At 38.1% G+C, this 13,439-nt stretch overlaps 1 protein-coding gene across 3 annotated transcripts in view; it reads right to left on the bottom strand.

Moving 5' to 3' along the window:
- Positions 1–976: 976 nt before the first annotated feature.
- Positions 977–13,439, bottom strand: part of igsf9bb (immunoglobulin superfamily, member 9Bb) — a 97,476-nt gene continuing 85,013 nt past the window's right edge. The window contains exons 18-20 of one of the 3 annotated variants that reach the window (XM_060891423.1): positions 10,520–12,142; positions 7,618–7,745; positions 977–5,199 (exon numbers count right to left, since the gene is read on the bottom strand). In XM_060891423.1, the coding sequence (XP_060747406.1) occupies positions 4,985–5,199; positions 7,618–7,745; positions 10,520–12,142 (1,966 nt within the window). In that variant the 3' untranslated portion in view covers positions 977–4,984. Of the gene's footprint in view, positions 5,200–7,617; positions 7,746–9,515; positions 9,726–10,519; positions 12,143–13,439 lie in introns of those variants that run through there. The other 2 variants (XM_060891424.1, XR_009649797.1) reach the window with 2 other exon arrangements.

A 13,439-nucleotide genomic window follows, 5' to 3' on the forward strand; every position in this document is an offset into this window, starting at 1 on the left:
CATCAGTGGCCCTTAATGTCCAATTATGGACCTCCAATGTAAAAGATACAGAAGACATTCCCTTGAAGGTAACACTCCAGCAACACTTTTAAAGTACCATACACTTTAGTACCACCAAACTAAATAAAAAATGCTAAAGCCATACAGCAGAACTGGTTCAAATTCTGCCTTTGATTGTAGATCACATTCTAACACCCAATTTAAAATACCATCACTTTTGAGAATACAGTCATTTCCAATCACATTATTTTGAGGTCAAAATTTCAATTGAAATCTTCTAAAGGTTTTTTCTTCATTCCAAATGACAAAGTCAATGTTTTTCAGTGATAACAAATAATCTTGACATGTTTTGCCCAGTTATCACTTCAATATTCCACCATTTCTTCATCGCTTGTAAGTGATATGAAAAAAAAAAAATTAGTAAATAATCTGCTTCATTTAGCACAATCATCTTTCATGAGCACGCATTCTGAAACATATCTGCTCCGGATAATAGCATTCAATAAAAACAAAAGATCATGCTAAACATGTCTCTAATCATATATATATACATTTTTATCTGTTACAAGATAACAGAGAAAGTGCCAAGACCTGTTAAAATAAAAGGATAATAATAAATAAAAATCCTCACTAAACACTGAGGCTCGGTAGAGAAATGTACATTTACCATATGCATATATTCTTGTAGATTTCATTCGTGAAGCCTTATAGAGGGGATTTTAGCTCAGTGCTCCTTAGAACAAGGGTTTCCAAGTGTAGACCTAAATGATCGAAATTAACATACATCCAGCAAATAAACAGATCTAAAATTAAATAATGAAATATTTTCATGAAACAATCAAATGAAAGATATTTTGGAGTTATAAACATGACATTACACATGGCTGTTAAAAAAAAAAAAAGAAAAAGAAAAAGACAGTGAAAATGATTTGTGTTCAATCAAAACAAAGACTCAAGCTTTACTAAGATGGTTGGTTTATTCAAAATTATACAAACGCAAATTGGAATGGAAAATGTTTATGTTGAAATAAATCATGGTAAAGTGATAGAATGCTTGTTCTGTGAACAGATATAAATTCAATATAAAATAAATGCAATGCAATAAAAAAAGTCAATGAGTTCCAGAAGGTCAAAATTGTCAGTGCCATTGTCACTAGCTACAATGCTACTGAATAATGAGCTCAAGTGTTCACTTGATCACGTTAAAGCCTTGTTTTTCTTTTCTTTTCTTTTTTTTTCTTTTTTTTTCTTTTTTTTTAACAAATCTTCTGCTGCATTGTTTATCTTTTAAGAGCCTACAAACTCTGCCACAGCCTAATTACACAACAAGTGGAAATACAACTTGATGGTGCTACAGAAGATACTGTTCAGTTTATAGATCATTGATCTAAAAAAAAAAAATATCCTGCCTTCTCATTTAAATGCTTATAATGATCCAAACAACCAAAAATAATAATTTATAATAATAAAAAAAATATATCCTGCCAACAAAAAATAATTGACAAATTCGTCTTGAAATCCAGGGTCAATGGAAATTTATCTTAAGGATGCTTTAAAGTAGTGGAACCTTCATGAAAAAGTAATATACAAACACATTGTTAGAAAATGAATTCAAAATATGGGTATATGTTTTATGAATATATTTAGTTGCGTGCATATATTGTCCAATTTATTCAAAATTCCTAAAATTTTATCATACATTGTGCAATATATGCTATTATATACAGTATTTTGACATATTACAGTACATTCCTAGCGTTTTGGATATTCTTTTTTTTTTATATCACTCTTTTGAAAAAGAAAGAAACATAACAATATTTAGTTCATTAAATAGTTCTATATCTTTTACAAAGCACCATAGTCGACCAAAAAATTGCCCAGTTAAATGTCTTGTAAATACTTGAGGAGCACGTCTTTGAAAGGAACTACCTATTGTGTAGATCTATCTAAAGGTGTGTTGCCACATGTTTTATGGGTCATTGTCATCTAATCGGACATTTATTTAAATTACAAACGGAACAACAGTTACAGACATTAAAACGCAAAGACTGATATTCTTTGCAAAGACCAAAAAATCATTCACTGAACAAAAGAAGTGGTGTGATCTGAACCAATAGCAACGCTTTGTGCCAAATGAAAAGTGTCACGCTCGGTGCTTAGTATATCTAAAAGCTCCAAATGATGTATGACTAGTTGACAATAAGTCTCCTAACCAAGGTGAAAGAAAATCATTAAAAACGCTTACACAGGTACACTTGAAATGCGCTGGTCTCACACAAGCATAGAATACATCTAAATCCTCATAACCATGCCTAAAGGAAGTGCCCTTACACGCCTGAGGTACACCCCAGCTTGTATTGTCAATGTAGCTAAAATCATAAATGCAAACTGGTGATCACATTCAGCACCCAGATGTAAGTCAAGTATGAATTAGGACATTTTAATGCTAAAAAAAAAGCATTTTGATGGACAGTAGGTATTGACCGCCAAGATGCCACAGCAAACATAGAAAGTTTGATCCAACGCTTGGATGATGTTGAAATCCTAAAACGTCAAATACTGTGGTGTTCAAATGACAAGCAGCAGCCAAATCTGCTGGAAGATCGACTTAGAGAGATTAAGCAATTTCAAGTGATTACAGTCTGAAGACTCCCAAAGTTTGATAGCACCCAAAATAGGCTGTTGAATACGCCTGTATTGTACTGATTAGGCTTTGGGAGGGGGATTGATTGTGAACCAACACAATCAATTTCCAAAACTAAGGTTAAACATCAACCTAGCTTAAAGTTGGAGTCCCCATTATGATAACCGATGCTATTTAAGCAACCAACACCCTTGTGAGCTTTTTTTTTTCAGCGGTTACAAATTAATGTGAAACAGGTAGAGCACCATCGCTGACCACCACCAGCAAAATCCCCCTTAAATGACTGGCCACCAAAGTGAACATACATGAGCACAGATATGTTTGTCCTGACAGTGAGAATACACATTAACCAGTAGAAAAGAAGCACCCTTGGATGATTAGATATACAATAAAAAACTTTGGCCACATGGGAAAGCCTGGTCTTCTCATAAGCATTTCCCATAATGTCTTTCCAGAGAGGATAGAGACAGGAGCTGGGGTGCTGCTTTTACTTGCAGCCAGGTTAACCCTCAAAATAAAAGCTACAAAAATGGCCCACAAAGGCAGGAGGTTTCCATTGGAAATAAAAAAATAAAAAAAACAAAAAACAAGAAAAAAAGGAGAAAGAGACAAATAAATGGAGCCAAGCATTCAAGAGCCCAACTTTAGCATAAATACACCTTTTTGGATAAAAGGGAGAGGGAGGGACAGTTGAAAAAAATACTACAGTATAATTATGGCACAAAATCCTTTCCTTCTCACAGTACATTATACTTAAGAATTTTATTGATTAAGGAAACTGTAGTATTTTGTTTTTAATTTATGGTACACACTATGTATTTTTTAATAGTAGCTCAGAAAACCATAAGTTAGGATCGCCGTAAGACAGTACATCACAGTGATTACCAAGATTTTGCTCCAATGCAATAGACTTATTTAGAGAAGACACCAACCCAGAAAAATGCACACACATGGCCATAGCAGCTTTGGGTTGTAGTGGAAAGTAACCTGTGCACATCTCTGGATAATGTTTTTGTTCCCTTCTCAGGATTAATTCAGAATATTTAGAACAGTATTGATGTCATTTTTCATCTGAAGAACAATAATGAACAATGCTTTGAGTGAATGAATTTGTTCCCCCATAAAGTACTGGAAATACTGACCATTCCAAATCCATGGAGGAGCAGATGAATGAAAAACGACTACACTGCACACACACAATGCATATTATGTAAGGAATAAAACCTGATGGAGCATGCTGTTACATGAACATAATCAACAATGCGGTGTCGTGATGTGGCCCGACTTACTATCCCAAAGTTTATAATTTTCCAATAACAGCACATCCCAACATGTTCTATTCCTCTTATACCACAGCAAACACGTTACAGGACGTTAGACGTGCATTTTTATTTGTTCAAAGTTACGTTTCATGCTGAGAAACATCCCAAACAAGTTAGTTCCTGTTAAATTATAACAGAGAAACAACCATTCACCTTTATCTACTGGACAAAGCCTGATGCCTGATGCTCCAGCTTTACCACTGATTAATATAAATCACTAACACTGGAAAGTCTCCTAACAGAGCAAATCACTGTATCAACAGTTAATCAACTACTGCTCTTATTATCTGCCATAGACGTCCATGTATAAGTGTTTTACTACAGAAATTCTTGCATATTAGAATGAGTCTATGAATTAAGCCAGAACTATAGTCAGAGCCACAATTAATCACCACCTGACCAAACAGATAAGAGAATTTAACAGTGCTGTGGTATAAGTATATTAATACATAATACCATTATGAGCATAACAGTCATTCTGCCTTGAAAGACCTGAAATATTTTTCTCGTTTGAACATGAATGATGCCTAAAGATATTTAAGAAAATAAAAACAAGCACCAGCACCAAATGTTTAACTGTTAGGAAGTTACAGAGTCTTCGCCTGTACAGCAGTGTTGCACTGATGAGTCTCGGGTGACTCTGAGGTATATCTGGCCTACGCATGAGAACCCTGTGTTCTGCTGAGACAGAGTAAGACTACTGGCAGAATGAAACAGGTGTAGGAATGTGAGGAGTCATAACACGCATGAGCCTGGATGCTGGCATGCCTCATTTGGACGAGAAATAAACCTAAATCGTAATGATACTAGTTCTCTGTTTGAGGTAATCTTGCACTGGAGCAAAACCTTGGAACACTACCAACTAGCATTATCTAGTGAAAAGAGAGTTTTTAAAAAGAAAAAGAAGAAAAGTATGAATGGAAAGATGAGGTGTAGATATGGGGCACAGCTGGGGTGGTGGGAAACTCAGTGCAGAACCAGTGGGCTTTGGGAAGAGCGTGGCCTGCTCTCTGGGCCCTCACAGGAAAGTGGCGTGGTCTGGGTCCACTATGTCCATACTGGCCAGAATGGCTTTCTGGTCATCTTGTGGAGGACGGCGGTACAGCAGGGCGGAGAAGCGAGTGTACGGGTCCTGTCTGGTCAACTTCCTCTTCTTCTTGCGGAGGTAGAGAGCTTCTTCTGGTAGGAGGACCTGAGAGGTGTGGGGCTGCTGGGTCTGAGAGGTCGACACACCTGAATCCAGACAACGGGATGTGAGTCAGCACATGTGTGCTGCAAGAGGTTACACATGTGCATAGACAGCGATTGTGTCTTGAGGATACAGAGCCATGAAAAAAGTTACAATCAAACTGAATATATAAAGAACAGAATATATAAAGTCTAAAATAATATGATATATTTTTAAGAATTTGTTTTTGTTCCTCTAGCACTCTAATTTCTCCTATTATTTTATCCCCCAATCCCTGTTCGTACATGGTCCAATCTTATCCTTTACTAGAAAGAAAAAAATGTACTGATTTTTCCAAATTCCTGCACTACATCCCACGCAATGAATTTAATTATTTAAAAATCATATGTCATTTCAGATACTGTCTGTGTCTAATAAAATGAGTGTCTAGTAATATGGGTAAGAAAGCTTTATTAGATGTGTGAAGGGAAGGTCAGATACAAAGTAATGATTATCTTATGAATTTCTGATTATTATTTTATATATATATATATATATATATATATATATATATATATACACACATATATATGTGTGTGTGTGTGTGTGTGTGTGTGTGTGTGTGTGGTGATTACAGATTTAGGATATGGTTTAGGAAAGCTGCTAAGAAGGGCATTGATTACCTCAACACTAACTACTCACACCTCAGCTCTGTGCTGTTGGAGCCTGCACACAGTCAAATGATGTATTTAATCTACTTGACTGAGGCCTGAAAAATAGAAAGCCTTGTCAAATATATCAGGCAATATACACTCACCACTTTAATAGGAACACCTGTACCCCTGCCCATTCATGCAATTAAACCCATTAGTCAGTCATGTAGTAGCAGTGCAATGCATGATCCATCATGCAGACACAGGTTAAAAGCATTAGTTAGGATGAACATCAAACATCAGAATGGAGAAATAATTTAAGCTCAGTGACTTTGAGTACGGTATGGTTGGTGGTGGCAGACTGCTGGGATCTAGCTGTCACTAGAGTTTGCATAGAATGGTGTGTATAAAACAAACAAACAAACAAAAAAGCATCCAGTGCATCCAATGCAGTTCATTTCAGTGGCAGTTTGTCAAAGGAGATTAGCTAGACTGTGTTGCTACGCATTGTGGTAATGCTAATAACCACTCCTTGCAACACTCTTGATCAGAAACGCTTCTCAGAATGCTCACATGCCTAAACATGGGCAGAGGTGCTACAACACATAAAGACCACACCAGGTCTCTACAACCATGCCGATGTCTGAGTGAGCCTGTTTCTGGATTCCTGCTCTTGGAAGACAAGTTTTAGTTATCTGCTGTTTAGCCCATCCACTTCAAGATTTGACATGTTTTGCATTCTTAGATGTGTTTCTGCTCACCATGGTTGTGAAATGTGGATATTTGACTTGTTATACAGATTTCCTGTCACCACACTCATGATTTTATGCATTGTGCTGCTGCCACAGGAATGAACAGGTACCCAAGTGTTCCTATTATAGCAGATAGCAAACCTAGTCCCAAATTTAGGACCCTTCAACTACTACACTGATTAAATTGTGACTTGAGTATATGATTACCATAATGGCTCTTATTCATCAAAGCTGCGTATAGTCAAATCCGATCATTAAACGAGTCTACAGTACAGTTTCCTTATTCATCAGTTTGATAGTTGGTGTATCTATATGATCATACAGTACTTACCCAATCTAATTGGGGTGCATGTGAAATTGAGCTTCATGCTTAAACACTCTTAAAAAAGCTTCACTTGCAATTATACAATCAGAACCATCATCATCGATTAATATAACAAGTATACTAAGTATAAAGGTTGGAAAATATTATGGAAAATAAATATTAAATAAAGGTAAACATTATGACCGTGTACACAGGAACCTCAACCTGAAGTAAGTATAGGTTAAGATATAGGAAACACGAATATGGATCTTTTTCAAATTATCCAGGCAGATGAAGTCTAATCTCAGCTTCATTAAAAGTATTTTTCCACACTTGATTTATTTCTTTCCTCAGTTCATGGATAACTGAATCTGACAAATATAGATAACTGAATTATTCCTTTTATTGGTTCATTATCACAGAGCCTGCATAAATTAGATGTGTATAAATGTAAATCAAGTTGTGTGTGTCATATGCATGATATTTAAATGAGACTTCTGGGTAGGTGCATGATACAGTACTCGCAGTTCAAACTGGTTCAACGATTGTTGAAAACACAAATGCTCAAATGCTCAATGCTTGTTTTTTCATCATAAAATTGTTTCATGAAATGTAAACATTTGCATGTCCTTATAGGCACTCAAATTCGCATTCATTTCAATGCAACTTTAATGAATAAGGTCCCATGTGACCATTTGTGTTTTTCACCATTCAAAAAAAGCTAAATCGCCACTGCACACGGCTATCAAAAAAGCATAATGAGTGAGATCTCACCCATTTTTTTTCTGGCCTTGGAGTTGTTATTGTTAACTGCAACCTTCTTGGCTTTTTTGACACGTTGATATCTCAGTGCTTCTATCCTCTCAGACCCTGCAGGACCACCCGGCGTACCTCGACGTTTTCTGCACAGAGAACAAAGAAAGGGCAAAGGGCTATCACAGAGGAGAAAAGCTGTCCTGTGCCTTTCTATTGATAAGACACTGGTCACATATGGCTTGGCCCAATCCTTGTCAAGTTACTGCTCTCAGTGCCAAGCTATAGGCGCACCAGATTGCCTAAGAACCAGTCCAAGACATCCACACTCTCGGAATCGGCCAGTTTGTTCAGCATGACAATTATGGAGCCGGAAGTTATTTGAGTGGAAAGAGAGGTATACTCAGGCCTATAGAGGTGTACAGGTGCTTTCTCATTAGTACAGTACTGTTCACAGCAAAGAGGAATTTTGAAAAACAAAGCTTGATGAACATTACTTGAATACTACAATGTATTAACTAAGAATACCGTGGTATGATAGAGAACTTTGAAGAAACTATTGAAGAACAAAATATAATGGTATTAAGAAATAATAATAATAATAATAATAATAATAATAATAATAATAATAATGTCTACTTTTGTGGAAAGGAAAGTATGCATCCTTAAACTTCCTTAAAAATAGGTTGTATTCACAGTCTTCCCATCCAAATACAGTATGGAGGCACTTAAAATGCAGCCCACATACTCAGCCACACGCGCACACACGGCTCTGACGAGGCACGGTGAAACAAGAAAAGGAGCATTATAAAAGGCCCTTCCATCTGCTGGGGCTGCCAAGAGAAATTAGAAGCCATTAGTAGAGGGGGAAAATCACAGCTGAGCGACAAAGCATCTTCAAAAATGTGTTCATAGACATGAATACTGTCTACAATGGGCTTCACCATGCTGACAGGGGGAGAGATGGCGGGAGGGGAAATGGCTACTTGGGAACAGTCACATAATGAAAAATAAAACAAAGCACTCAGACAACAAATGTAACAAGAATTTAATCAGATATTTGTTTGTTTTTTCAACTGAAGAGCAATATTTAGCGATGGCATGCATGGAATTTTGCACATGGAACAGAACTTTAAAGGGGAATACTCTGAAAAGCATTTCACTGGGCAAAAGCCACAAATAAAAAGAGAATGTTTTTACGGTGCCCAGAGCCAGTAGTATTTTCCCCATTACAAAACAAAGTGCATGAGCTTTTATGGAAGTATACTTTCTCCCTTTGAGTGGGAGAGTGTTCTGCAGTCCAAATGTATAAGTAAACACATGTGCATTTGGATTTATGATGATGAGAGTGCTTAAAGGGGCTCGTATTTTTATTTTTTTTATTGTGTAACAATAACAAAATGCAATGCACTTTGCAACTAAGGCAAAGATTAAAATACCTCATGCTTTTAATCCATAACTGATATATTGTGTAATTATTATATAATTTCATACAAGTAGGTACAAGAGTTTTTTCAATTACAAAGACTTGTTCTTGTTTTCATTTCAAAGCCTTCATGGCACTAATTTACAAGCAAAATAAGTGATCACAATCCTAAATGTCCTTTGTGTTTTTCACATTTAGGAAAAAAACATAGATAAAGCAAGTAAAGTTTATGTTGACCGCATGATCTGTGACATATTCCTTAATACCTAGAAAACTTATATATGCATACCAAGATGAGAATGCATATAGGATTTAAGACTGCAGAACGTAAATGCATAGCTACTCATAACATAAAAAAAAAGAATAAAAATGCAGGTTGGTGTAGCAAACTAAATAAATCAAGACTCTCAGACTCGTATTCCCCTTTAAAGAACGAGGTGAATAAAAGCCCCACCTGCTGCCCCCCCCTTTCAGACATGGATCCAACCCTTACCTATTGCGGTGTAGAGGACCTGGTCACAACAACGCTGCCCAGATAGCTGAGATCAATCAAAAACAAAGCAGGTAAGACTCCAGGAGTCATCAAGAATGACCAACTGCCCCTAATTGAGATGATGAGGACATTGCAACAGATGAGAGCGGACAGTCCCTGCAACACGATTCGCCCAACAAGCCTCCCCCTGGCAGTCAGAGCTGGGGTGACCTGAGTGGTGGAGGAAAGGGAGGTGTGGGAGAAGCAATCATGCAGTCATATTACTAAGGAGAGGAGGCCTGTGCCTGCTGCGCTGGACACATCTAAATCAATCTCCACTTCATACATACTGTAAGTCATCCTAAAAAGCCTGGAGTTAGTCAAAACAGGGCTTTATTTTGACTGAGAAAAGTCAATTGGGATGAACGGGGGTTCCTCCTGTTGGGTGAAAGGCAGGGTAAAGCAGAATGACACAGAATGGAAAGGCTGGGGTCCAGTGGTGGTGTTCCTCTGATTCCAGGCTTTTAAGGGGCTTTGGTGCTGCATTTTAAATTGACTTAATATATCACTCATTGAGTGACTGGGCCCCAAAAGGTCTGTCACCATATCTGTGAAGCAAATAATCCATCCTGTCCTGAGCTTAGGTTTGCCCTAATATCAATTCAGCTATACAATAAATTTTCAGACAAGTGTCTTTAAGTGCTTCACAGACCTTATGAATGAACGTTGATGTTTGACATGAAAAGCAGCATCAGTGAGACTGAGCTAGTTAAACAAAGTTATAGCACAACATCATCTATGTAGAAAATGATTCTGAATGGTTTGCAAAATGTAAGGCATTGATGGCAGATTAGAAAAGAAAACATGACTTTCGATGTAGTTAATTTCTTTAGCAAACACAGGTAAAACTGCTCTACCTTCATGGGCAGTTAGGAAGTTGTTCTACTTTTTGTATATTGTAAATTGCCTATTATACTTTTTTAGTACAAGGAACTTTTTTGTTTTTGTAACCCCATGGAACTTACCCTGAAGCTGATAGCTGGGGCGGAGAGGGTTCTGATGGCAGAATCTCCTCACTCCTCCTCTGGGTTGCCATCTGTCCAAAAATGCTGCTGCTTTCCATGGGGGGTGATGGAGATTGGGATGGATAGCTTGTTGCTGAGGTGCCAAAGGCCATGTGGGAGCGGTAAATAGGACTTGCTCGTCGGCTTCCCTGGACTTGAGCAGGGGAAGAAGAAGGTGAGGATCTTTTTGAAAAGCTAACAGAAGAAGGTGGCTGCAGGGTTATTTCAGACATCTCAGGGGGAATGGAAGGCTGGACAATGCTAGGACGGGGCCTGGGACGCACTACAATCTCTGGAGAACCCTCATGAGAGCTAATCGGGCTTTGAGTAAGGGGGGAGAGACGGGAAGGCTGGAGTACCACCATGCTGGGTTCCATCCGACGGGGCTGTCTGGGCGTTAACTCATACCAACGGGTATCCAGGCTTCCAAATGAGCTAGGACCAACAATGTGAGACGCTTGGTCAGGGTAAGGCAATACCGGCACACCCATACCGTGGCTTGTGTGTCTTAGCTGCCCTAGACTCTGTGCCTCTTGCATAGGTAAATGCTTGGCTGGAAGGCCCTGAGGCTTCACTTTGCTGGGAGACTTGCCTAGCCGACTCTTTGGGGCCTCCAGCTGAAGAATACCAGGATAAGAGGGTATATGAATGGAAGCAGGTGGGAGAGCACTAGGAGGGAGAATGAGGGGTGGTGGAAGAGAAGGTTCCCGATGAAATTGCAAAGGGTGGTGGGGTGGGAATATGAAGTGAGGACCCTCAAACGTGGCAAAGGGGAAATCAGGCCGTTGCCAGATATCTGGAGAACGGGATGATGGGTGTGTCAAGGGAAGGGAGCAGCCTGAGACTGCATAGTGCTGAATCTCTCCTTCGCTGATTTCCTCTGGTATGGGTGGACGACCAAAAGGCCTCTCAATGTGGTAAGGGGGTGAAGACATTACTGAGCTAAGTGGGCTGGTGTCTGGCATGTAGAAAGGAGGTGGAGGCTCGGGTTCTCCAGGACTGCCCAAATAGCTGCCCAAGTAGAACTGGCCATGGGAAAAGGCTCGAAAATGAGGAGCACCACGGATCTGCCCCATGGCCTGAAGTCGACTGCTTTCCATGATGGTCATCCCTTCAATTGGCCTCTGGAAGCGGGGGCTATAGGCTGGGGGTTGCAAGTAAGACTCCTGGCTGGAAGAAATGGGAGAGATTTGATGGGGTCTGAGAGTTGCCATCATAGGAGGCATGGGGCCTGGATCATCATTCTCTTCATCCGACTGTCGAAATTCTGGGTAAAGGTCTGACTCTTCCACAAAAGGGAAGCCCTCAATACGCCTAGGCTTGACAGGTGTGTCTATATCATTGGGATCCATGACAAAGCGACCATCTGGCCCACGACTTATTAACTCAATAGGTGTAGTAGCCTCAGCTTCATGTTTAGATACGCTATATTTCTTGCTAATTATTGCTCTTTTGGTCTTCTTGTATAAGGAAAGCTCCTTCTCCTTGGCAGGACTTTTCTTAGCTCGGGATCCATCCTCAGATGACTCAGATGGAGCTCCCATGGATCGGACACTCTCCGGACTCATCTTTCCAGAAGAAGGTCTAAAGAAAGAAAGATAGGGAAACCATTAGTTGCAGCAACTTTATCAGAATTTATTCTGACAGTATGTCAAAAAGCTTATCATATCATGTATGAAAATAATTTAAGCTTTCCTCAGGTAGGTCTTCTGCTGACATTCTTAAAAGACGTTAGTGCTAAGGTAGACAATTGGCAAGCAAATACCTGTAGTGCTGCTTATAAAATAGTAACCATTGTTATTGATTTATATTATAACCTCAAGCCAAGTATTCCATACATCAACACAGAGACAATTTTAATCATTTACCTGACCCAACAGACACTGAAGGAAATTTGAATTTCTTTCGTTGAGAGGAAAAAGGGTATGTGAGTTCCATGCAAATTCTTCTACGAAAGCTGCTATATATATTAAAATGTCTTGTCATTAATGAAACTACTTTATCTTGTTTAGTTTCTTGGTGGACCTTTCCCAGCAACCCTGGGCATCACAAGGCATTACCCATATTCACATACTCATTCACACATAAGGGTAATTTTGAGTAACCTATCCATCCACTCACATTGTATTGGCATGGAAACTTAAGAACCCAGAGGAATCTTCATTAACACAAGCTCAGGATGGAACCAACATGCCACCTACCAAGATATTAACACTTTACTAATTTTTCTATTAACAGATTTATTGTATTAAGGCCTACTGTTTGTGTGCATTGTGTCATTTCTTAGAATTATTGAATTCTGATGAGTCTCATTAATGAGTCTCATTATGATGCTTTAGAGCAAATTATACTCTATAGCCAGTTGAAGGAACATTTCCCTTACTCAGACCAGTAATCCTGAATTTAGATTAACACTATGACTTTCTTTAGGGCCCAGATAAGTTTAATTAATATAAATAAAATTATCTGCCTCTTCTCAATGTTTGAAAAATCTAAGATATATTTTAGTTCATTTAAATCATTCTATTGTTTTGTAACAGTAAAATTTTGCTGAGATATACTCAGACTTCAATTCATAATATTATACCTTTATGTTTTGCCTTACAATCCTTGTGACCAGAAAAAAAAATAATAATAATTTTTCTTTAAATAATATATCTATATATGTTTTAATATTAACTAACAATATTAATAAAAACTGTATTTAAATAACTGTTAATTGTGTCTACACTTAACAAATAAACACTCATTTTTAGAAAAACAATATTAGATTCTGGACAAGGAGAATCATTTTATTTCAGTAAACACAATAAAACAATCACCCAGAAAAATAAGGAATATCAGAGCTGCAATTATTTTAATATTAATAGTATCAGCTAAA

The sequence above is a fragment of the Tachysurus vachellii genome, chromosome 17 (genome assembly GCF_030014155.1).
Source record: "Tachysurus vachellii isolate PV-2020 chromosome 17, HZAU_Pvac_v1, whole genome shotgun sequence".
Taxonomy (NCBI): domain Eukaryota; kingdom Metazoa; phylum Chordata; class Actinopteri; order Siluriformes; family Bagridae; genus Tachysurus; species Tachysurus vachellii.